Below are 27,035 nucleotides of genomic sequence, written 5' to 3'. Positions count from 1 at the left end.
TCAGTTATCTTGATAGTTTTTCAGGTCTGTAAAGGTGACAATGGTTAATATGATAACAAATGAATTTTTAATGACAATAGTGGTGCAAGGTCCCATCACAAACAATTGACAACAATAAAGGGGCCAGTCTTATACAGCTTCTTTTGAGGCTGGAGTCCCCCCTTTTTTTTTTTTTTTTTTTTTTTTTTAACCACTATCACACATCCAGAAGCAAAACCAAGATACGTCATTCCTAAACTGTTAGGTTTACTTAATTATGGCTTTGGGTGACACATCCAAGAAAGTGTGTAGAGAGCAAATCTGCCTAACATAATAGCAGCAAACAGACAAGGTAGAAGAGTTGTAAAATCAGCCTGTTCAGCAAGTATCTCAATAACATGAGTAGGATTTTCAAAAGCACATTTTGCTTATCTCTCTTTCTCATTAAGAAAATACCAAAAATTCCTCCAGACTTCACAGAAAGAAAATTATGCCAAGAATGTGGAATTTAAAAAAAGAATAAATTAAAAAATAGGTCCCATAATGGTGTCAGGTGCTGAAGAATTTAGTATGTTCATTGGCAGGAAAATCTTAGGTAATTTACTCAGGTAAATAGGGATAGAAAGACCAAGAAAGCCTGGATGAAGATGCAAGGAGCAAGATGCAGAATGTGAGGATCAGGTAAAGAATACAAATAATACACAACAAAAAGGAAGCAGATAAAAGTGGATATTCAGAGATGTGTTAGAGGAAGAGTAGAGAAAATTTAGATATTTCCCATTAGAAATAGCAACTTACAATTATTCAACTTGCTGTGAGAGAACAGCATAAACCATAACTGGAGTAATATTCAGGTTGTCATTTCTACACACAGAAGTGCTTAAATCTGACCTATTATGCAGCTTTCCTAATCCTCATGTTAACATGCAAGAGCTGATATTTAGCCTCTTCTCAGCATGTCTTCTTTGGATTGAAACCAAAGAATTCCATTTTACTCTGTAAAGCAGAAAATTAACGCATTCCATTTCTACTAAATTAAAAAACAGTGGTACATTTTCTTCCTAACTCTGATTTCCATCCCTCCAGACTTTGAGGAAAAGGAGGCCAGAAGGCAAGAACTTAAACTTACTCCCCACTGAATGAATAAATATAGCAGAATAACCAGCACAGAAAATAACTGTATGAGCCCTAGGTACCAAGGCTTACCCACAAATAGCTCATAGTGAATAATACATACAGTTTAAAGTCAGTTAAAATAAGTGCCAGGTCAGTTACCAGGCAGCAGTGAATTTGCAAGGCTTTGAAACAAAATTCTTTTCTTTTATCCTCCTTCTCTGAGGTACAAATAACTGAACTAAGATGCAGATATTAATGACTGCAGTGAACTGTGGGCAAGAGCTGCCCAGTTCTACAGTCTTTCAGTCCTACATCAAAACAGACTGGGGGTGCAGAAGAGGCAATGGTAACATGAAAGAGCCAGCTCTGACTTTGTGAAACAAAGTCCTAAAGCACTAATATGGCTCAGAAATGGAAAGGATTTGTCTTGGGTGAAAATTTCAGCAACAGACTACGGATTTAACACCAGGGGCCAGTTGTCTTGATTCCAGTTCAATTTCAACTTTAGAAACATTATTTATTTGGTTTGCAGATTACAACCTTTGCATGACCTAAAACTTCCTCATTGTACATTCACCCAAATGCTTCAGCGCTACCCTCCCTTCAGATGAATTAATCTCCTCTGACTGGTGAATGTGGGGCACATTTTCCAGCCTTGGAATGGTACCAGAGGCTCTCCAGCAAGGTCATTAGGTTGAGGGCAGCAAGCAAAGGGAAAATTAATGAAAATTAGGAAGTATATGGAAATACTTGATTTTTCTCCACAACATTGTACCCTGGTCTGTGTTTTACCTTTTCTGATTAATGAGCCACAGCCTTTAATATGCACTGAAAATGCAATCAGCTGATTATTCACAGGAACTCTGAAGCTTTTCAGTCACTGCTTTCCAGGAGTTAGTAAAAAGGTGTTTAAATTATGATCTAATTTTTTTTTCCCTTGATGTGCTTTTCCTTGTCAAAACATCTGTTGTTTGTATGAACACAGCTCAGGCAATTCTAATTACCTTCAGCCAATACCTTACCCCTAATGGCAACATTTTCTAGTCATCCAAGGTCTGGAATATAGGAATATTTCAAAAGTACCAATATCTCACCTACAACTTCTGAAAATGTCATCCTCATTAAAAACACTGAGCATATCCACAGAGATATCTAAGGGTTAATAAACGCTTTTAAAACTAATTATGGTTGCTAATTTGAAAGAGAGCAGTTTGATTATATCCAAAACCTAGTTCAGCTCATGTCACATAGAAAGAAGGAGGAAGCGAAAAGACCAAAATAAAAAATTTAAAATTGCTCACTGTAATGCTTAAATCCCATTTTGCTATTAAATAAATAGGTAATGCATGAGCCACTGGCGCAAGGGACTCATCTGAGAGGAAGTATGCTTTTAGCCAGATGTGGAAGGTGCTATATGTGGTAATCTGTGTTATGCATGTTGTTTGTGATGTCAGAACTGAATGAAAAAGAATGAGAAATACCTGCCATCATAGCATTGGCAGTGCAACCTATGTCATATGTAGTGGCTTAGCCTTGGACAGCAGCCTTATGCCCACCCAGTCATTTGGCAACTACACCCACACCAAACAGAACAGGGTAGAAAATAGGATGAAAAATCTCATTTTTCAAAATAAAGATGGGGAAATTGCTTAACAGTTACCACCAGAGGCAAATGAGACTCAACTTGGGGCAAATTAATTCTATTTATTGCCAATTAAAATAGATTTGAATAGTGAAAAATAAAGATACAAATTAAAACAACACCTTTCTCTGTGAGTGTTTGTTTCCCTCAGAAATTTATAGATCATCCCTGAGGAGATACCTTCCCTTCAAACTTAACAGGAGCGACCTCCAGAGATTGTGTATTGTTGTCTCTCTTCCAATTTCTTTGTCTCTTTGTCCCTAGGCAAAGTATCCCAGCTATGCATATGGACCTGTCCATTTCTACTTCAAATTTTTCTTTTAGACTATGGTGATTACTGTAGAAAGGATCTGGATCCTTGTCTTAGCCATCATGTCCTTGGATGCAGAGGCCCTTCCTCTGCTATGCTGGAGCTGAACAGAGGCTCAGTACTCACAGGCTCAGTTCCTGGAACTGATGGGTCAATTCAGGTAGGCAAGGCACTCTTCTGTCAAGTGATACACCAATTCAGTGGGATTACATGCCTGTTCAGGCATAAAATCCCAGGCTTTGGAAGGTGATAGCTGCCATAGGCACCTGCCTAATTTCTCCCACATACCCTGCCACCCAGGGACTGACCCCATTAAGGAATGTTTCTCTGTCAACTCGCCAACAAGTCACTTGCTCTTATAACTGGATGAAATCAGGTTCCACATATCCAACTAACAGCTTATTTGACAATGCATTGTCAATATTTTAGAAAGTGTGAAGTTAAATGCCAAAACCACCATTATTAATATTGATTTGTGAAGGGAGGGCAGTCAGGAAAAATGTGATCACACAATGTATCCTGGTAGCTCTGTCACCGTACACTGAAAGAGTTTTATTAGTTATAGAAAACTCACTTGTCCTCTGTCATACACTGGGTTCACAGCAGAGAATCCAACTGTCTTCACCACCAGGTATCCAAACTTCCAGGAGATGTTACCTTACCAAAACTTAAAATTCATAGTTGTAACACAGCCAGCCCACAGAGCAATAATACTGAGGACAATAAAACACCAGAAAACCTACAGAAGTAAAACAGTACATACTCCATAACCAAGTGTTGTACTGAGAAACAGAATGTGTACTAATATAACCCTTCCTTCCTAAAGATGCTCACGCTTTTACACAAAACTTTGTGTGTAGGAGTTTGAGATTCTCAAATTGTAAAAGAACATTTTCATTTCCAACTATTTTTCTTACATATTTCTTCTCCAGAGTAACACTTAAAATCATGGATTTTGTTCACATCTTTCATTTGCTTTGCATTACCAGCACAGATGCTGGAAAGCAAATTACATGCCTTGTCTTGATGCGTCATCCCAGGGGATAACTGGGAGATTCATCTATCTCGCAAGATTCTCCCAAAACTGAACTGATGCCTTCTTAAGTAATATAAAAATAAAAACAGTGGCTTGTGTAAACATCGTTAGACACATGATGTTGAGTATCTTCCTACATAGTCTCTTCACCTCAGAACTAATTTGTGCTGAAAGAGCAATCACATGAATTCCCTTAAGAGTACAGCTTGTTTTGTTAGCATAATTTTTGCCTTTGGTTACTCCAACACTATTCCAATTGTTTTTATATAAATCCATTTTTGCCTTCTTGTTTCCCTTTGGCCACTTTTTAAATCATTATCATCCTTAATTTCATAGCTTAATAAATTTTCTCACTGAACTCTTCACTACATTTGGACACTGTACCAATTTCAGAACATCCTCCATTCTCCCTCAGCCAGGCAGGATTGTAACCTCTTCTCATGTCATGTCTTAATCCCAGATTCCCTCCAGATTCAGAAACAGTAAATCCCTGTCTTCTCACTAGTACAACAGACTCCTAATAGCAAAGAAGACTGAACTTCCAGTTAGATCTCCAATCTGAATTTGGGAACACTTGCTCAAGTACAGCACAAATAGGGTCCTAACTCCATGTCTGAGAAGAGTCCTCCCATTGTGGAAAAGTCCCCATCATCTGACAACCCAGACTTGGCTCAATGTAACCCCCCTATAATTTCCAGTGTTTCATTCCCAGATTAAACTGAAGTAAAATTTACTTTCCAGGTTTTTTCTAATACCTTGAATTTAGTCAAGATAAGCAGTTCCTGCCTTCTTTGATCAATAGCAATACTGGAGATAGAGCAGGAAGAGAGCTATTTAGCCACATGTCCCTTTGTAAAAGCTTCGTCTTTGCAGTGAGTCAGAGCAGAGTACAGGGTTGATACACTGTGGGTTATAATAAATCTGTGGGTAAATTAAAAGCTTTCTTTAGCTCATTATTGCAAAAAATCCTGCTTTCACATTCACTCCCACTTCCCTCAATTAAAAGAATGCTCTTAAAAGGCTTTTAGTTTTTTGCTTAGCTGGACACTTGAATAAAAAAGACTGACTGGCATGTCAGAGCAATGTGAATGCCTGCCCTGCTTCCTGTTGGTCTATGGATGATCAAATTCATAGCACTGCAGTTTTGATACAAATTATTTGTGAATAAGTTTGCTAGATTTGCCATTTAAAAAAAATAATTGAATTAGGACAATTCAAAGAAAATATCTTTTATTTTAGTTCTGCAAGAGCATGTAAGACATGTGCAAACCCTATAACGCTTTTTAGTTCAGCCAGCTGTTGGGCATGGTCCAGACTATGCAGAGCCATAGCCAGCAATCATAATAGTCCACCCAGCATAAAATCACCAGCATAAGAGATGGGGATGTGAAAACCTATCTGAAAAATGCATTGTGGTTTCCAAAGAAATTCCATCATTAGCATTTAATAAGTGAGGTGTTCTGACAAAAAGGTCAAAGTTAACACTGTTAGGCAGATTCTGAAGCAAACAATTGAACTAAATATAGTAACACAATGCTTGGTAAAGGCTTTAGTCAAAATTTCAAATAAAAATGTTCCACATATCCACAGAGTAAACTAAGTAAATGGCCCAACAGGAAAACTAAGATTTGTACTATCAAAGTACATGAAGAAAGCACAGCATTGCTTAAAGCTGCAGGGTGTTTTCAAAATGACCAGGGATGCTGTCACCAAGACTAATTTTATTGTAGTTTATTTCTTCATCTCACTGGAAAAACATAGGTAAAACATATCAGTCCTGAAGCATTCCATTATTCATTTCAAATTATGAATCTTGAATGATGCAGATGAAAAGCATACACACAAATCTAAAACATAATACCATCTCCAATACTGTCGTACTATTTGTTTCATTTTAATGATGATATCTTTCCAAATATGTGATTTCTTATCTGCATACCCTTCAAGAGGTACAATCTCCAATCCAAATAGATTGCAATCAAAGACTGCAACAAAAATAAATTATGCAAGGAAAGCCACTGTTTGCTTTCATATTAGTACTTGGGCCAGATTAACTATTATGACTTTAAAAAATCATGACTGTGAGTTTTGTGGAGCAATGTAGTCAGGGAAAAAACACTACAGCACAGGGCTAAAGGAGAGCATCCCAGTCTGTCCCAGTGATAGACAAAAAGATTTTAGGGAGAGAAAGAGACAAAAAGAAGTCTGATAGATCCAAATGCCAGCAGAATAAAAAGGCAACAGAACCTAAGCAGGTAAGGAGGCAGCTGTAAAGGGCCTTGAAAGAATGGTGTTTAAACAATAGGATAAGCAAGAACCAAAGAGTAAACAGAAGGATTTAAAAATACATTCTCAATGTAACAGACAAGACAGAAAGAATGAACCCTTATCATCTGAGCAAGATTAACTGAAACAGAAAACCAGACAAAGACATTGCAAAAATCAAGGTGAAAGTCAAAGTAAAAACTATCATCAAAATGAGAATGTGGATAGATCACATGTGATAGACCTATAGTTGACTGTACTTTAGTGAATATCTACAAAATATCTACAAACTGATAAACTCTAAAGAAAAAAGCTACTGCTTTCATTTTGATAAAGATGGTTTTACCTGTCCAGTTCATGTCTGCACTGTTACTCTGGAAATATAAAAACACATATACATACTGACTTGGCCAGCAACAAGTCTGATGTTTTAAAACCCAAGCAAGTCTGTAATATCAGTGCTCTAGCTTTCAACAGCAAAGATCAGAACAGTGCATACAGCTGAGAATGCCAGGTTGTAATCTTGAGACTGTGAAAAAAAGTTAAAGTAATCAAAACCATTCAATAACTTGGGGTTTCAAATAATCAGGAGACATCCTTAGTAAAACACATGAAATTTTATCACATGCCACACTTCCACATTGCATTCTGAAACCAGGATTCTTCACTCCCTACTTTGGTTATAAGCTCTGCACATGACACATTCCTCCAGAGTGCACGAAAGCACAAAACCACTAGCATCATCTATCCATATAAAATAGTTGGAAATTAACATTTACATAAGCAAAGTTAAAACCACCAATTATGCTTGCATACATCTTCATATCCCCTGCCTGAAATCTGCTCTACCATCTTGCTACATCTTTTCATTAATAGACAATTAAATATGAAAATTACAGTTAGTCTGAGTTGCACAGTTCTGAAATGAAAGGACTGCCTGCAATACCAGAAGAAGTGGATGGGCAGAGAAATGACACTCAGAGCCTTACCTTCCAATCAGCAGGAACTCCCCAAGCACACCCAGGCGCCTCATGGCAATGAGGATCCCCCTCACTGTCATTCCCTCGCAGAAGCAAACCACCACCCTAGCCTTGGGCAACCTTTCTCGCAGTTTGCGGAGCAGGCGATCAAAGCTCTTTTCCCCAGCGTTGCTGTAGATCTTGTCAGAGTGAGCAATGCACAGACCTTCTTGGGCTGCCAGCTCTTTGAAGGCTTCCATTCCACTCTCCCCATAATTTCCTGTTTAAAAAAAAAAAAAGAAGAGAGAGAGAAAAAAAAAGAAGTTGGTATTATATGCTGCATTTAACCAGTTAAGGGGGGTTGTGATGGGAAAGGGATAGTTTTTCTCAGAAACAACCAACGAGCAAAGAGCAAAGGAGTTCCACTAAAGTGAACATACACAGAGATCAGTGGAGCAATAAGATATCCACATACCACTAGGTTTTAACTGACCTGGAGACAGCAAGTTTCTTTTCTTACATGGATTTACCAGTGGATAATAAAGGCAAACAAGGGATGGATAGGTAGGAAAGGGGACAAAGACAGCTCAAACAGTAAAGATAAAGGTTTATTAACATTTCTCTGGCAAAACCCACAACTGTGTTAGTCCAAGAAAACAGTCACACTAAAGAGAAAAAAGGATTTAATTCCAAGTTTTTCTGTACCATATGCAGACCACTCTCATAAAAGAGAATGAAAAAAATGGATGCAAACTTAAAACATATTGATATGGTAGCATTGTGAAAGCCACTTACACAAATTTGACTGACCATTTACCACTTTTGAAAGCCACTTACATGAATCTTAACTGACAGTTAAAATTTAAGCTCAATGTTTAGGAATGTTCTTACTGTCTGTAAGAACTTTGGAAATAACTCTTCCTAGTATAGAAATATTTGAACTTAGTATCCAGACAGTATCAAAGCTGATTCTCAGGCTCCCTTCATTTTTCTATTTATACATTTTGGAAATTAAATCAACAGCTTCACAAAAGCTGCTTTCTGCTTTCTTCTATGGAGACAGGTGATCTGAAGTTTTATTTTTTGTTATATGCCTGCCATGAGCACAGGGTTTATGATTAATATCAATCAGCCAAGAGGAGCAGATGGATTACAAAAAAAAAATAAAAAAATTCTGTTAACAGTAACAAGTAATGGTTCAAAAACAGAGGCGTGACTTCTGTGCTATTCACATTCATAATGTTTGCTTAATTTATTGAGGAAGAAACACCAGATAAGCTGATCACTTCTAGACCCAGACCTTTTCAAGTCAGGGGTGACTGAAGAGGTCCATCTTCCTCCTTTGCACTTATAGTTTGAAATAACAAATTACAATGAGCACTTCTGAATTTAACTTCACACACACATAAAAAAAAAAAGGAAAAAAAAAATCTCAAAAGGTTACCAGAAAGGAAGTTCTGTGAGAGATAGTTCAGGCATTCTCTATAAATAATAATAATAATAAAAAATAAAACAACAACAACAGAAAAAAAACCTCACAAACCCACATTTCTCCAGAAACATGGATCACTTGCAGCAGATCAGTCACACTATGCAGGCACACTATGACAGTCATAGTCATACTAGAATGCAGCCAAAGTTGCCAGGTCTGGTGTCAAACACAAAATTCAAGCCCTACAGCCTTTTGCACTGAACTGCCCTAGTTTCTCATGAATTTGCAGCACAGCAGAATGGCCTCTTTTCCAATTTGTGACTCAACACCAGATTCAGCAAGCAAGTCAGTCTGTTTTTTTGTCTGTGAGGCAGACACACGCTGGAGAGGGAGCTATGCCATGGCCTTGCATGGCTGCAGGGAGAGGCCTGTCCCCTGACCTTGGGTAAATAAAGTATGGCTTTGTATGGGAATTGTCATATGCTGAGGACAAAGGTGAAGACACTTCCAGATATTTATAGCCCATAACCTGCAAGGTCACCAAGGGATTTACCCCAGAACCTGAGGCTGGGCAGTTTAAGCCATGCTGCATTTATAATTTGCCTCAGGTCCTGAAGCAGGACAGCCTCACTGCTGACTTGCCATTAGCAAACACCTTGTGCTTTGGGAGGAAATCGGAATGTATTTCCCAATTTCATGTAGAACTTTATGAAATGCAGACTCGTTTGAAACCCGTAGGATTATTATTAAACTCTTACCTAAGGTGAGCCAGGGGTCTAAACTGAATCTTCTTAGAGGTTTAGGCAACGCATATTAGAAAATAAACATAGTAGGTTTCCTATCTAAACATAGGATCAGATTTTCTCATAGAACAGTACAGCACTAACTCTGCTGTATAATTAATGTAAATTATTTGAACAAATGAAAAATTAAATCCGCTTGGAATTATTTTTCCCAGATTTAATTTTGATAGAATAACAATTACCTCAAATATAGTCACACTTGTACTAACAGTACAACAGCCTTCTGAAATACAGGCTAAGAGGAAGTAAGATTGTTGTCTATAAATTCAGTAATTGTGATAAAGAGCCTAGAACGAAAACAGCTAATTAAGATCAAGAACAACATTGACACAAGCTGAAATAAATAAATAAATAAACAACAAACAAAAAAGCAGAAACAATCTGAAGTTGAAAATGAAACTGTTCTAATGCTTATACCAAAGTAGCGAGATCAAGGACTGACCACTTTACAATAAGAAGAATTCTGTGTAGACATGGACTCCCTTTCTGATATCAGTTAGGACAAAACAATGGCAAAAATACCAAAAAAAGTACAGGGTGAATATCACAGACACAGGTATTCTTCTCCTGGAGACCAGCTGCATTGCTCACTGCTTTGTCACTTTCATCAGATTCATCCACACAGCTCCTCAGTTCTAAGTTGCTTTGAACCTCCTACCACCTGTAGGTATCACAGACCTCCTTACAGTCATCAGCTTGCCTCTCAAGCCAACTCATGGCTCTGTGAATGTCAGCATTTCCCTTATGTTTCCCTGTTGATTTTTTCCTTGACAGTGCTAGAGAGATTTTGCCTTTGGTGGCAGCTTCACTGTCCTTTAATTATGGAGATGGCACCACATTATTAGAAACTGAAATAGCAAATTATATAGTTTGTATTCTTTTAAACTATCTTGGTAAAGTTTACTGGGTTCAAGACAGATTTCAAAGCAATTGCACTTCAGCCTGACAAAAGCCAGAAGGATGTGTTAAATGAATGAATGCAGTAATCTTCGGAACACTACAGACCTCTGCCCTCTGTGCCTACAGCCTATTTCTTCAGAATTTAAGGCCCTTCTAGAAATGCAAAAAGTGAGCTGTTGAGATGCAACTGGTCTTTTCACGTTCTCTAGTCAAGTAAAACTGAGTAAAAGTGTATTTGGTTTGTGAGGCAAGGTTTTGGAGTGGGGGTCTACAGGGGTGGCTTTGTTGAGAAGCTGCTAGAACCTTCCCCGGTGTCTGACAGAGCCAGTGTCAGCTGGCTCCAAGGCAGACCCACCACTGGCCAAGGCTGAGCCCACCAGCAATGATGGCAGCAACTGTGGGATAACTTAGTTAAGAAGGGGAAAAAAAACAACCCTTCACAACAGCAATTGCAGCCGGAGAGAGAAGTGAGAACATGAGAGAGAAACAGCTCTGCAGACAACAAGTTCAGTGAAGAAAAAGGGAGAGGAGGTGCTTCAGGCATCAGAGCAGAGATTCCCCTGAAGCCTGTGGTGAAGACCATGGTGAGGCAGGTTGTCTGCCTGCAGCCAATGGAGGCTAACCCTGGAGTAGTTATCCACCTACAGCCTGTGGAAGACCTGACACTGGCACAGGTGTATGCCCAAAAGAGGCTGTGGCCTTGTGAGAAACTAACACTGGAGCAGGTTCCTGGCAGGATCTGCAGACCCATGGAGAGGACACCATGCTGGAGCAGGTTTGCTGGTAGGACTTGTGACCTTGCAGGGGACCAACGCTGGTGCAGTCTGTTCCTGAAGGACTGCAGCAGAGACAGTGTGTGATAAACTGACCACTACCCCTGTTCCCCATTCCCCTGCAAAGCTGGCAGGGGGTAGGTAGTGAATTTGGAAGTAAAGTTAAGCCCAGAAACAAGGGAGGAGTCAGGGGGAGGTGTTTTAAAGTTTGATTTAGTTTCTCATCATCCTACTCTGATTTGATTGTTAATAAATTTAACTAATTTCCCCAAGTCAAGTCTGTTTTACCAGTGACAGTAAGTGGTCAATGATCTTGTCCTGTCCCTATCTCAACCCAATAAGCATCTCATCATATTTTCTCTCCCAGTCCAGCTGAGAAGGGGAGGTGATAGAGCAGCTTTTGTGGGTACCTGGCATCTAGCCAGGTTCAACCCACCATAAGGAAGAAAATAAAAACAGAAGATGAAAGAAAGGGTGAAGTTAGATCATTGTTAAAGGTATAAAACAATACAGTATTCCTATCATAGTCCAAGTTTTCAAAGAGATTAAACCCTATTTCAGATAAGAAAATCTGCATTATTTTAGTAAATGCACTTACAGGTCACCATGGTAATGTATTGTCTCAGTAAAGAAGACCCAAATTAAGTTAAAACTCTGCTACTGGGTAAGTGGTTATATTTAAGTCTTCATCCTGAATGAGGCAGGTGCATCATCTTGAAAAACTAATTGATATTCTTGTCAGAAATTCAAGCACAGGTGCAATCAGTCCTGAAGTAGTGAGGGTATTACTGATAAATTGCACTAGAGAAATGCCAGAATGTGGTCTTACACCAGTATTTTTTTTTCCCTAAATGTATTCAAGGACTACACTCAGTGCTTATTCATTATGTGCCTTAAAAGGAGCTTTAGAGATTTATTTCTATTCTAATGGAATTATTTCAGTTCCAACCCTGGCTGATATACACTACTTGTAATGAATTTACTTGCTGAACTTAGTCTTTCTGTTCATGACTTACCAATAAGTAGCTTCCAGTTTTCTTCAAAATGTATTAAAAATAATGTGGTGATGCCTAACATTAACTGTTAGTTCTGCTGATTGAACTGTTTACTGAACAACAGATCACAGATGTTTTCTGTTTCTTTATGAGACTGGAGAAAGAATAATATTTCAACACTTTTCTATGAATAATCTCTACTGTTTTTTTTAAGCTTGCTATTAATATTATAATTACTAATATTATTTTATATATTATATAGTTATAAGACACTTGTTTACAATTTAAGAACAAAGCCTAGGAAAACAGAACTGGAATGCATAAGCAAAAATAAAATATATCTAAACAGAAGTGTTTCATTTATACAGAATGAACCTTTTCAAAAAGATTCAATTTCACTTTATACATATTTTTTCCACAACACCCCCCTCCAAAAAGCATTTAGTCAAAATATTTCCAATCACCCCTAAGTTCTGGTTCTGCAAACACTGTCACAGATGGTGACTTGAATACCTACAGTTATGTTTTAATAGATTTAGAGGAGAGAAGTTTAATACATAGCACAAGCATTTGTAGGATTTGAGACTAAGAGGAAAAAAAAAATCCTAATTTTGAATGCTTCTCCCAGCAATAAAGTGGAGGTGAAATATTCCTGCTGGCATTTCCAATTGAGTTCATAACCTCAAGGATTAACACAATATAAGTGTATGAATTACAGAACATTAAAAGGCATATCTGATTAGTAAAACATTTGAAATACCTTCCCCCACAGGCTACAGTAGTATCTGCAGATGAAAAGGTGACTCAGTGCTGAGAATCCAAGCAGAGCTAACACAGAAAATAAATGTAGAAGCTGGATTACCACAAAAAAAGAACAAATTATTAGTTTACTTCACATAGCTCCCACAGAGTGAACTTTAGAAGGGCAGACTTGCAATATAGAAAAAACTGTCTAAATGCAAGTAGGACAAAGTGATAGGCCTAAAAACCCAAGATACTACAGAGTGCTTAAGAACATTGCTTGTGAATTAAGACCAAAATTAACAGTTCATCTTCTCTCCTCTGAATTGGCATTAACCTACAGTAGCACAAACTGGAACTGAGTATAGGTATTGAGTTAGCCAAGCCCCAAAAGAACAAAGCTGTCACAACTGTCACAAAACTATTTCACAGAACAGATAACAGCTGTTATCTGACCTTGGCAACTAGGAACAACCTACTCCATCAGCCAGCACATTGCATGCCTACCAAGAAGTGCAGGGGTTCTGCAACGGTATAGCTTTGCCAGCCTGTGCCCAGCGATGATGCCTCAGACCTGAGTCCTCCCACACCCACATTTGCACCCAGGAAGGTTTCCAGATCACCTCTCATGCTCTCTGGTCTGAATGGGGGAGACCTTAGGGGTGAGAGGCCCTTGCAGCACTCCTGATGTTTACAGACAGCTCCTGAGGAATGACATCTGGGTGCTCACAAGTTGTACAGTCGCCCAGAAGGTCCCAGCAGCCTCTTGTCCCCAGCCCAAAACAACCTGAACCCAAGCGCATCATCCTAGCACGGCCTCAGCTGCTCAGCCCTCAAATAAATGGTCCTGAAAAGACATGCTGGAGGAAGGGAATAGCCCTCTGTTGAAGGCCCACAAACTAACCACACCCCCCCCCTAGAAGTACCAGGGAAGACAGGGACAGCCCTGCATGTTCCCAGCACCTCACCTGTTCCCATACTGCACCTGTGAGGGCCAAAGCACTCAGAGAAAGCAGGCAGCAGCGAGGTAGTGGGGCAGGGGGGCACTGGTGGCAGGCTCCGGAGGCAGGGCAGGCAGGGTGTCAGCCTCGCGAGGCAGGAGCTGGTGCCCCCACAGCCAGGCTGTTCCAGCTCCCAAAGGCAGCTGATGGTAGGGCAGGCATCTCTGCTGGGTCCTGTCTGGTTTATTGACACAGGAGCACAGATTGAGAGGGAAAGGTGAGGAGAGGGAGGGCATGGGGAAGTGGGTTACCTCGGATGGCAGGGTGACAGGCAGGAAATGGGAGGAGAGAGGCCGAGGTCATGCGTGTATCTAGCACATCCAAATACAGCAGCTTCTGAGGGCAAGACAGCCATGCTTATACACATTGATATGTACAAGCTCTTCAGGGACACTGTAATTAGTCGTTGTCAAAACAGACTGTGAGATGGCAGACCGTGAGGCAGATTTTGGTGGCCTAGCAGCCTCGGCTTTGGTGCTTTGCTGGCAGTGCAGAAGCAGCCTCTCAGCCACGACAGCAGCCGAAGGGCGGCATCGATGTGGCTAGCTCTGATCTCACAGCTGTGGCAGCAAGGAAAAATCCTTCTGCAGCTGTGTAGATGTGATCTTGGAAAGATCGTTACTGGGGACTCCTCAGCCAGTCTGGTGTTTTGCTCTGTGAGTGCCAGAGTTTTTTTTCTGAGGATCTCCTTCAAGGGTGTAGAGAACCAATAGGGCTTTTCAGTGTGTTTGGTGTTTCTGCATTGAATGAATTAATAAATTTACTACACGGGTGCTTCTTGATCTTGTGACAGAGAGTGCAGTAGATCTGATCTGTGCATTAAAATACTCCATATATTTATCTTCAGCAACAAGAAGATCTACTTTCAACAAAGGAGTACAGAATTTCAACAGATGTACTTCTACAACTGGTAGTATTATAAAATCAGTCCCTGAATACCTGACCAGGCACCATGGGACTATCATCCAAAGGCACAAGACACTACAAATTCCCTTTTGATGTTATATAACCTAGCATCACTAGCATGCCTCTGGTATGAAGTAACATCATGTTCTGTGACAAGATATAATCAACACATAGTGAAAAGATACTGAATCCTTCGGACACATAGAATGTTTTCAGGCCAGATATCATCTGCTTCTTGTATCCAAATACAATCGACTGAGTTTCTGCTGATATCAAAACACATGAGATAGCAAAAATAATAATTAAAAAAAAATTATTACCATTTATAATTATACTGGACATTTTAATTTATGCATTTTCTTTCCTTTTTTTTTTTTCCCCCCAGATAGGCTGAAAAAATAATTTTATTTTTTTCTGCATTGCCATTAAGCTTCAGAAACACAAATTGGTATTAAGCATAGGTGTTGGCCAAGTGTTAAAAGAAGAAAACAAAACAGTGATGCTATTTTTGACTACAAGTTCAAAAAGTTTCATGGAAATGTTAGATACCTGGAGAAGGGGAATAGATCTTTTAGAGAAAAAAATCAGAAGTGCTGAGATAACTGAAAATTCTGTATACCACTAAGTCTCACATAAACTCTTTCACTCTCCAACAAAGCATTTCTGACACTTAAGTGAATACCTGGTAGTCCTTTGTATGAGTCCCACACAATCTCCCTCTTCTCCATAGTAAGCAAGATACAGAAATTAAATTTGACGACTTTTAGTACAGAACCAAGATTGCACCAAGAGAACAAAAAGCCTTGACACTTCCCATACTTTTGTAGGAATAAGCTAGCTTAAGGCATAACACAGAGGTATAACAGTCACATACTGCTTTGAATGGCACTAACATTCTCTTTTAGTAATTTTGAATATTTTCTCTTTTAGCACTATTTTTCACGCCACTGAATAGTTTGTTTGTATGGTTTGCATGCACTTGCGTATTTTAGAACTTAATCATGATGCAGTGATCCTACTAGGGCACCTTTAAGTAAATGAGAGTTGCCTTAAAGAAGCTATTTTGAAGAGCCCTTTCCTATTAGATGTTATGATTAGACTGGATGTAACAATTGATGTTTCTGTAAGTATGCTATTATGAGCAGAAGCAGACACACAGCTGCTTGGAATGGAGAAGTTCAGGGCATCTGTCAGTCTGCACTACAGGAGAGCAGAGATGCTCATGCACTGGGCAAATCCCACTTACATGCTAAGGGAATTAAATGGCACAGAAAGTGTTTAGCTGTTTCAATATCAGTAGGATTTTTGTGTGTCTGATGCTAAATTTTTCTCTATCCATTTGTTCAATAAATGGTGAACAGTGTTCTTATTTAAAATATGGTCTGGATGCAATTTTTTCCCTCCTTTGAAACTGTTTGGAGCCTCAGGAGGTAATATTGAAATTAATCACTGCTCATTTCCTTTGGTGCCATCAGGATCCAGCTCAAGACTTCCTGATTGCACAGACAAAATATCAACAGGGAATGGAGGGAGAAAAGCCTGCTAGTGATAAACGAAATCATACAGAAACTGTTGTCACAGATATTAACGTATTTATTTTATGGATTCAGCTCAAGCCCCATAGGATAATTGCCCAGAAGAATAAGGACATAAGAAGTTCCCTCATGTATGCAATGTGTGCAGCTTCCATAAGCAATGTAAAGCAACTCATTCCAAGATGTTGCTCTCCCATACGGACAGAGAGAGAAAGGTGCCTGCCAAGGACTGTCTGGCCCTAATTTGATTCTGTTGATGCCATGGCCTCTCATCCACTGTCACTGCAGCCCCACACAAGGGAGGGCAGGGGTGGCTGTATATTGTAAGTATCTGGGAGGGTGAGTGCAAGTGCAGAAGGCTGTTCTTGAAATGTCAGCCTGGTGACATGAATTACTGGCACTACTGTGAGCAAGCTCATTCTTGCAAAATCTTTGGCAACAAAGAACCTCGAAATCATGGACAGAATTTCTATGAACTTGTACACCTTTTGGATGTTTGTTAGACATTTCTATGGTCCTTCCTCCTTCATAACAACATTTAGGTTTTGTATTTTATGTCTATGCAATTTTGCACCTGAATTTTATCCTTGAAAATATCTTTTGCATTGCTATGATGTTTTCAAAGGAACTACAATCTTATCTTATACATCTGTCCAGGTTTTAATATAACCAGAAAAGCATAGGCTTATGCATATGAAAATATTATGAGAAGGAGACGCTTTAGGCAGACATCAGTTTTCAGCTTTAGTAACTGGGCTGTTGGAAAGTTAGCTAAATGACAGTGAGGACCAAAAGCTATTCTGTTTTGAGGATGCTTATTTCACTTATTGAATCAGGAGTTACGTGCATGCACAAGTGAAAAACCAGGTACTTAGGGCTTGTATTTGTGACAGCAGTATAGAGGGGCCATGTTTAAATGCAAAACTGCATAGCTGACAAGGTGTGTCGTAGGCTTTAGGGAGCCTAGGAGATAAACTGATATTCTCTTCTGAGTACATCTCAGTGTAGTGAGTGGGAAAAAACTAAGAGTTGTATAAAAAAAACCAGAAATCACTACTGAACTCTTGAGGATCATCAAGTACACCTTATAGAACAGCCAAGGCAAGATTACCAAGGAAACAGAAAAGATAAATGGCCCTTCAAGAAACTGTTGAAGTCTGCTAAGGGTCAGCTGAAGTGAAAGTTGTATCATAGCATTCTTCTTTCTGACCCTTGAAAAGGCTGTATTTTGGCTGATGAATATTAGTATAGTATTTTTGCATAAGAATTTCCATTTTTAACTAAGTAGTTTGCCTGCCCTAATCCTAGGTCAGTGCTTTCTGAGAAATTCCAAACTCTTATTAACTTAAAATCAAAGTTTTAAGTGGTGCCCCTTTTAAAAAAGTATGAAAATTTCTGGATTTAATTTATATTTATTTTATTTTTAAATAAAATAAGAGGCTCAAACAAATGATTGCTGAAAAAAACCTGAGGTTTACAGGATTATACAATGCTTCTGAGAATTCTTACAAAATAGAATGGCAGTATTTCCAAACTATCTTATTGCAACTTCCTTAGCTTACAAAGAGGGCATATCAAACCAATAAGACATGCTAAAAACAAAATTAAAATATTAGAAAGGAAACAAAACAGGATAAAAAATGTAAATTGCTAGACTCTGCTAGAGGTAAATATAGTTTCTTATTTAAAGATATTATTTTTAAGACAACATATGACAAGTTATTTATTTAAAAAAAGAGAAACAGACAAACTGTTTATTTGTTGAATTAATTCGCTGGAACCTTCTGAAATAATTTATTGCAAGGTGGTCTGTAGCCAAAAGATCTGTATCTGATTATTCTTTTTGTCCTCTCTTTTCTCTCGTCCCTACAATTCAATCAATTCATTTGCTGATACACCTGCCCAGGGAGATTCCCCTCTCTTCATAGAGGCATTCCTTGGCCTCTTAACTAGTGCAGTGGCTTGGTGGCTTGTTGTCCTGTACTGCTTGCTACAAGCAGTTGTGGTTGATGTTTTCCATGGAATCTGTCTCAGTCAGTAAGTGACAGATAGGCCTAATCATAACATCTAAAGAAAAGTGAAGGAATGACAGGACCTTTATGGATACTTAAATCCTGCTGTCATGATGAGTTTCACTTGGCACTTCTCAGCTGCAGATTAGAGTCTACCTCAATAACCAGCAAAAAATCAGCATGACTAATAATTTTATCTGAAATATCTTGCTGAAATACCTCAAAAATATCTTGTTGGAAGATGAATGCCAACCTTGCTTTCAACTCTACATCCCAAAGGTATCTGTAACTGAAGTTTTACAGGAAAGTAACTTGCAAGATTTCCCCCTATAGCACCCTATCGTCTGTTAAATCTCATCAACAGTTAAAACATTCAATTTCCAATGAAATAAATCCAACTCAAGAGAGAAAAGATTGTTTAAATAAAGTCAGCCTTTACAATGTCACCTCACACAGTGCCTGGGAAAAGAGGTTAGACACTACAGTTCTCCTTTACCATGTTAATAACGTTAATTACTTAATCTTGCTTACAATCTAAGAAGCTAACAGTTTTGATGGGTTTGTAGGTAGATATCTGCCTATAACAAAAAGTATTGATGGTCAAAGATATACAGATTTAAGAAAAAAATCCAAGTCTGAATTATATACCATCACAGTCCTAGGAAAATAATTCAAACATGCCTGAATGGCATCCACTTTGGTCACATTTTGCTATAGGTGTCAACTCTGTCAGAATATCATCTGCCAAAACAAATTAGTAGAAAATTTAGTACTTCACTTTTAATGAAGAATAAGATTGTAATGGCATTTCAATTTTCCTTCATCCTCACTAGCACTTGACAAATGCTCTCTCACGAACACTGCTGCTCTTTTGACCTGATGCCTGCAATCTAATCTGGCAAATCTAAAGGAAATCAAAGGCAAAAATCTTTCTGGTTTTCTTAACATTGCTTGAGATCTCTGCAAGCTATTTTCATCTTTGTGATCTAATTTGAGTGGATTGGTTGTTCTATTTCTCCCCTCCTAAATAATATTTTATTTTGAGTGGATATCCGGATTAGCAGATATTAATGAACACAAAAACCTCTATGTCCATGGAAAAACATCCGAGGCATGTCTGTATGTTCATATATGTATATACAGCAAGAGGGGATGGACTATTTTGTCTCTTCAATATGGGATGCTGTGAAAAAATTTTTATTTACACACAATTTTTTTTTTCTTTGTTGTCTCACAGAGTTGAGATCCATCATACCACTACACTGTTATGTGTAGAATAGACACTTCCTGAGAGATATGTGCTGTACTTAATATCTTTGAGAAATAAAATATGGTTTTCTTCAATGCAAAACCCAACTGTAGGCAGAGCTAAAGACACAACAATGATTCAAGTGGCCCAGCTGTTGACTGGGCAACCTTTCTGAACAAAGCAATCAGAAATTTGCTATCTTCTGAACACACACAGCAACAGCCATCTGCCATGCAGAGACCTCTGTCACTGGGGCTGACTCAAAGTTTATCAGAAGCATAAGCAGAAGGAAAGAGAGGCCCTGAGGTGCAGAGCTGGGTGAAAGCTCTGGAGTAGCAGGTTGGTTGCCACTAGCAGTTACTGAGATGTGGAGGTGAGGAGCACTGACTGCTGCTCTCAGGAGCTGTCACTCCCACAACAGCAGCAGCAGCTATTGTCTCATATGTCATCTCTTGCCCTTAATGATACAACCATCCCTGGCTTCCAGACTAAGCACAGACAAACTGGGCAGCAGTTCTGTGCTTTCCTCTGCCTCTTCCAATAAACCCTCCCAACCATGTTCTTTTCTCAGATCTGAACTTCCTCTCTTGGAAAAAAGGGAATTATGTCATTTGGCTACAGTGGTATGGGAGTACAAAAGGTATCACAGAAACATCGGAAGGGGTATATTTCAGGAAGGAAGAAGGGAAGGGAGGAAGGGAGGAAGGGAGGAAGGGAGGAAGGGAGGAAGGGAGGAAGGGAGGAAGGGAGGAAGGGAGGAAGGGAGGATGGGAGGAAGGGAGGAAGGGAGGAAGGGAGGAAGGAAGGAAGGAAGGAAGGAAGGAAGGAAGGAAGGAAGGAAGGAAGGAAGGAAGGAAGGAAGGAAGGAAGGAAGGAAGGAAGGAAGGAAGGAAGGAAGGAAGGAAGGAAGGAAGGAAGGAAGGAAGGAAGGAAGGAAGGAAGGGAGGAAGGAAGGGAGGAAGGAAGGGAGGGAGGAAGGGAGGGAGGAAGGAAGGAAGGAAGGGAGGAAGGAAGGAAGGGAGGAAGGAAGGGAGGAAGGAAGGGAGGAAGGAAGGAAGGAAGGAAGGAAGGAAGGAAGGAAGGAAGGAAGGAAGGAAGGAAGGAAGGAAGGAAGGAAGGAAGGAAGGAAGGAAGGAAGGAAGGAAGGAAGGAAGGAAGGAAGGAAGGAAGGAAGGAAGGAAGGAAGGAAGGAAGGAAGGAAGGAAGGAAGGAAGGAAGGAAGGAAGGAAGGAAGGAAGGAAAGAAGGAAGGAAGGAAGGAAGGAAGGAAGGAAGGAAGGAAGGAAGGAAGGAAGGAAGGAAGGAAGGAAGGAAGGAAGGAAGGAAGGAAGGAAGGAAGGAAGGAAGGAAGGAAGGAAGGAAGGAAGGAAGGAAGGAAGGAAGGAAGGAAGGACACTCATGATGGATCAGTGCTAGAAGTGAGTTTGCAGAACAGGAAGAAACATTTTAAAAGTTTTTAAGTTCTGTAGTTTGGAGTAGAGACAGATAATGTATACGTACCAGAACATGATGATGTTGGTGGTGATGATGAATGGCAATTTCCCTTCCCAACTCAGAAGGAAATCAAGTGGCAGCTCCAAAAGGCAGGCATTTTAAAATGGATGCATTCAGGTAACTTCTGACAGAGTTGCTGATGGGCTTTCTGAACTACTAGATATGATTTTCAATAGCTATCAGGAGTTGTAGAGTGCCAGAGGCTGTAACAAAGACAGTGTTGTGCAATACTTTAAAAGGATAAGTGAGTTAACCTGAGTAATTACAGGTCAGTCAGCCTGACATCCATTCTGGACAAAATAACTCTGGAGCTGGCATAGAACTTGAGTAGGAAAAAAATTAAGGGAGTGAGGCAATATACCAAATGCTAAGTATTATGTGTATGTGGAAATGAGATCTTTCCAATTCAGTTATCCAAAATATCTTTTATCAATGTTTTTACAAGCTTGGTTATGAAAAGTAATAATGTCAATGCAACACAGTTAGATTTCCACAAGACACCTTCCTTCATTTTGCATGACATTTAGGCTATGAACTTGGAATGATAAGGATCAGTATTGCATGCATGAAATACATTATAATCTGGCTGGTAGGTGTCAACATATACTTGCAGTGAAGCAACATTAATTTAATGGGTGCCTATTGTGTCCCATAAGGATCTGTTCTTAGGTTTTACTACTTAATATTAAGCAGTGACCTGAGAAAGCAAAAATACAAAAGCATTACCAATAACATTTGCAAATGACAGCAAGACTGGGAGACAACTTAGTAATGCAGCACAATCTAGGCAATTCAGAAAACTGGGCATAGACAAAAAATATGCAACTAAATAGATACATACATTTAAACTCATAAGAATTTAAAATGCTGCAGAGACATGATCTCAGACCCCATTTTGAGATGCAATTACTGACTTGGGGATTATAATAGATAAGCACTGAAGGTAACACTGTGGCTAAAAAAAAAATAATAGAATTGGGATTTAGTTAAGTAAATAAGCATGATACAGTAGTATCAGAGAGATCATGATAACTTAATTCTATTTCATAGTGTTATGATTGCTTCTGCAGTAGTATCTAGTACCAAAAGATACTGGAAAACCAGTGAAGTTTCAAAGGTCAGCCATCAAGATCATAAAAAATAGGAAGATGTTATTTAAAGTGAGCTATTCAAGGGCTCAGTCTCCTCTGCAGATCAAATAAAACTCCCCAAAGCAAGAAGCAAAAGAAAAGCATTAAGCAGGTTTTAACTGTAGAAGAAATTAAATTCTAGAACAACATTCCAAGACAGCTATTGGTATTAAAGAACTTACCAGGCTGGATTTTAAAATGGGTGAAGTGTACACATAGAATTATATAATGTGAGTAGTCCATGAAGATCCTTGAAGAATTGTGTCATTTTGAGTTAGACTGTATCTTGCAAAATTTCTGTTCAAGTTGAACCAAAGCTGGACCTTTGCCTCTATCCTGCATTCTTAAAAAACATATCCTATTTCAAAACAGTTAAAGTTCTCACAAAATCACAGCTTCTAAAATACTGGGGAATATCTTAAAAATGAAGAAACTTTCAAATGAAAATATAGCAAATGTCATTTATCTGTAACATGTACCTATAACTTAACTGAACAGTTGGTCACACAAATATCCTGGCTTAGCACAAAGCATCCAACCTGGGAACTGTCCATTAGAGTCCTCACCATTTCAGGGTGTGTTAAGATTAGGGTAAAACATCCCAATATTTTTTTGTTTTGTTTTCTTCTTTAACTGTGAAACATATTTGGATCCCCTCTTGTCTGCTGGATATGTTCCTAATCAGAAGGGAAGCAGGACTCCTTAATGCATGCAGAACTTAAACCCTCTGAATAAAATAAAAGTTGCAAAAATTAATGGTAAAACATCTTTTCTTGCAGATGTGCATCATCCCCACCCTCTTGTTCATTAAAATGTATGCCTTTGCCTGTTGGTGATCCTAAGTGCAGTAAAGACAATATCCTTTTCCCTTTATTCTAAATATCAGTGGCCTTTGTCATCAAAAAGGCAAGTAGTAGCAGCATAAAGACTAGTTTCCCTGAGACTGAAATTCAAATGTACATCATCATGAAGCAATTCTTTGTAAACATTTGCATTTTTAGAATGTATCCCTGAAATCTTCCTGCATAAAAATAAGGCAAGCTGATGAAATATTGTTTCTAAAATTGAGATGTAGAGGCTTTCCCTCAGCTCTCCTTTTTTATAAGCCTCTTTTATCATATACATGTACATTTTGCTTGTATGCATATACATTTGCATTGAAATTGTGTAATAATTATATCCAAAACCCTTTCCTGCAGAAATCAGTAGCAAATCTTCCATTTACATCAATGGAATCAGGTTGAAAGTGAATGCTATTTTTAGATTTAAATAGCTTAAAAAAATGAAAGGCTGGTTATGATCTAATAGTAAACTCTACATAACCTTTTTCAAATCCTTTACCTGACTGAAGACTAAGCTTGCAGGTCAGCTCAGACAAATTTATTATTTTTAGTCTGAAGTTGGACTTCCCAGTGACTGAGGCCATGACCATTAATTCTGTGTGGTCCAGAGACTCTTACCTCTTGTTCAAAATACCAAAATATGGTGGTTTATGTTAAAAACATGTAAAGAACAGTACCGAAGAAGAGACATTCAGCAATAAGTGTGTGCTTTTCCAGAAGGCAATAACTTCTGAAAACTATAAATAGTCAGCTGAGCTTTTTAGAAAATGTTCTATGTGTTAATGTACATTCCGAGATACATATCTGGCAGAAGCTGCAGGAAAGACTAGGAGAACTTGGTACAGAGAGGTACAGGTTGTGATTTTTAGGGGATGGGATGATGAGACCCAGAATTACAGGCAGAGTTGCTTAGAAGATTCCTACAGGATGCTTTCCCCTTTGAAAGATGCTGGTTCAGTGAAACCAAATGGTTCCACAAGAATACCTTCATTTCAAAACAGGGAAGCCCTGTTTAGTTGCAGGTCCCAGTCACCCCCAGTCTTTGGTGTTCTGCTGGGTACACAATAAAACCTGCCTACTGAGCATACATAGTGTTTATTCTGAATACGAGCTGTTATTTGTAATTTAAAACCAAAACTGATTTACAAAATATTGGGTATTCTGTAATTTAAGTTAGTATTTGCTAGAAGCTAGACAATTTCAGATAGCTTCCTTGGAAGTTAATAAAGTTTGTAGTTTGTATTTGAATAAGGAGGCTGGCAACAACAAAAAATCAGCAGCCTTTTACAAGAAAGGTCATTGTGTGATAGAGACACAGAAATAGTTCCTTTTCCTGCTCTGTTATTTTCCTGCACGTATTATGATAAAAGTGCTGTCTGGGCTTGTGAATTTAAGCACATACAAACCAGCGCTCTAACAGCATTCATTAAAAAATAAGAGAGGAAAAAAAGCAGGTGATATTTACCCTAGTGTAATGCAAATGAGTAAATGAGCAAATCCTAGTTCTAGCAAATGAGTAATAAAAGGGGAAAAAAAACACCAAAACCAACAACAACAACAAAAAACCCTCTTTAACATAAATCCTAGTTCTTATATGGTCAAATTCAATAAAGTTTCCACATTCAGTTAGCTACTTATCTGAATTTCCAATTCACAAAATTAGAAAAGATAGCCAAGCTAACCAGTTATTTCAGTATTCCACTTTAAATTAAGAAAGACAGCAGCAACTAACTTTTACCTCTCCTTTCAAAGCAGTACATCCAAAATCCTGACATTTTTCTCCAGGGGGCTGTAGCCTTTCAGGATCTTTCCATAGAGTCAAATGTATGGGTAAATTCCAGTCAATAGCTAATTTCCCATTGACTTAATTAAAAGAGAACCATAGTTCTGAATGTAAATACAGGTGTATTGCCAAAATTTTAAAGAGCATTTTGTTATTCATGTGTCCTCAAGATATGAACTATAAAAAGGAGAAATGTGACTCGGTATTTGTGATACCAGTGCATTTCTGCTTCACACTTCACAGGCAACACCACACCTATGACAAAAGTGAAATACATTATTTTACATATATTTGGACTCTGTGGAAAAGGCAAAAGTAGGTGTGACAAAGACAATGCATTTTCAAACATGACTATATTCTAAATTGCCTTGCAGGAGGACATTAAGATGTTCATATCATAAAAGGATAGCTTCTATAACATGCTGGTTGTGTTCTGTAAAACAGAGAAAGTATTAATGCCCATATTTTCTCTGTTAAATTTAAAGTAAATATTCACAAAATTCAGTACTGAATTTCTTTCTAGAAAAATGGCTTGGTAAAAAGGTTAATTACCCTAGCTACCACTGTCATCCAGTGTTGGGTTTTTTTTAATTTATTTTGCATGGGCTGTCAGATGAATTACATCATTTTAAATACAAAGTAGTATTCTAATTAATGAGACCACAGGAAAATGTTGCTCCGTCCTTTTAGAAGACTTGTTGTTTTTTTCAGTCACAGGGGTCAAAATGCCTATGAAACCAAAAATTTTCCCCAAGCAAACAAAAATAGTAGGAACTAAAGGGCTCTATAGTGTAATGGTAAAATGCATAACAAGCACCAACTACCATTTGAAACAAACACTGACTTAAAATAATGCCTGTAAACTCCAGCAGCAGACTGAATTTGACTAAGAGGATAATTTCTTCCTGAGTTTCTCTTCTCCTGCCATCAGTATCAACAGAACAAGATACTTTGAATTTTCCAAGGCGTCTGAGCAGATGAACCAACACATGAATGTTAAGCTACTCTTTAAATGAAACTTTTTTTCCTGCCTGCTTGCATAATCAAAACTATCTGTAAATGAATAGGATTTCATGATGGAAAAAGCTGTCAGCTCTTCATATGTCACCTGTATAATGCCAAGCCATAATTCACTACAGATCCCTCTGCGCTATGTCTAGTGACTTGCATTTTGAATAAAACTGTTCTGGAACATCTGCAGTAAATTTTGATTAGACAATATCAAAAGTCTAAAGAGGTATCACTTCCTCAGACATTTATCCCAATGATTAATCACCATCACAAGAAAAAATGTTTGTCTTTTACCTAATTGGAATTTGTTGGCATACCAGCAATTGGTGCTTCTTATGCATCTAACCATGAGGATACAGAGTCCTGTAGTTCTGTGTTCTTGGAGGAAATGTGAGGTTTTTTATAAACTTGTATCTCTTTTTGACAAACCAGGTAGAAAACTAAGCTGGTTTATATTTCTGCTATAAGGCACTTTTTTCAGCCCTCATAATCTAGAGTTTTATCCCTGTCTCTTTTTAGTATTTTAGCTTTCTTTTTAAAATGTTGATTACAGAAGGGAAAAAGAACAGCAAAGTAAATGCTAATAATCATTAGACTGTGGTAAAGTTCCCACTCCCTCAAGGATTACTTTGATTTTTTGTATTTTTGGCTTGGGTTTGGGTTTTTTGTGTTTGTGCAGCTCCTCTGTAACCATATTGTATATTCAGGACTTAATTCAGGGACAAAATTCTTCTCCTGTGTAAGCTGCACATGTGCCCTATTCTTGTATTTATGGTTGGCATTTGACTGTATTAGCATGCATTTTCTTAGACTGGGCCTAGCTTACCAAGAGATCTGAATCTTCCCTCTTCTCCCCATTAATTGCCATTTCACAAAACTGCATATCTTTCCAGCAATTGTGCTTTGTGTATCATGTATATCATTGAGGAAAAAAAGAGGCATTAGATCCTTTGTGGAGCTCTGCGCAATGCAGCAGACATAATCTCATTTGATGGTCACTCTTATCTTGCTGATGTCAGTGTGCTGAGTTTTAATTTATACGACATCTGTTTTCCTGACGCTGCATAGTGCTTTTTGAATCAAACTATCCTGTAATACTAATTCAGTACCTTACAGAAATTC

General features: G+C 38.5%; 1 protein-coding gene across 6 annotated transcripts in view; it reads right to left on the bottom strand.

Annotated features, from left to right (window-relative positions):
* GRM1 (glutamate metabotropic receptor 1) overlaps window positions 1-27,035 on the bottom strand; it is a 174,758-nt gene that overhangs the window by 133,195 nt on the left and 14,528 nt on the right. For all 6 annotated transcript variants that reach the window (XM_051614555.1, XM_051614557.1, XM_051614556.1 and 3 more), the window contains one exon: window positions 7,338-7,587. In XM_051614555.1, the coding sequence (XP_051470515.1) occupies window positions 7,338-7,587 (250 nt within the window). The remainder of the gene's footprint in view (window positions 1-7,337; window positions 7,588-27,035) is intronic.

Source organism: Apus apus, chromosome 3 (genome assembly GCF_020740795.1).
Source record: "Apus apus isolate bApuApu2 chromosome 3, bApuApu2.pri.cur, whole genome shotgun sequence".
Lineage (NCBI taxonomy): Eukaryota > Metazoa > Chordata > Aves > Apodiformes > Apodidae > Apus > Apus apus.
This window is presented reverse-complemented; position numbering and strand designations above follow the sequence as displayed.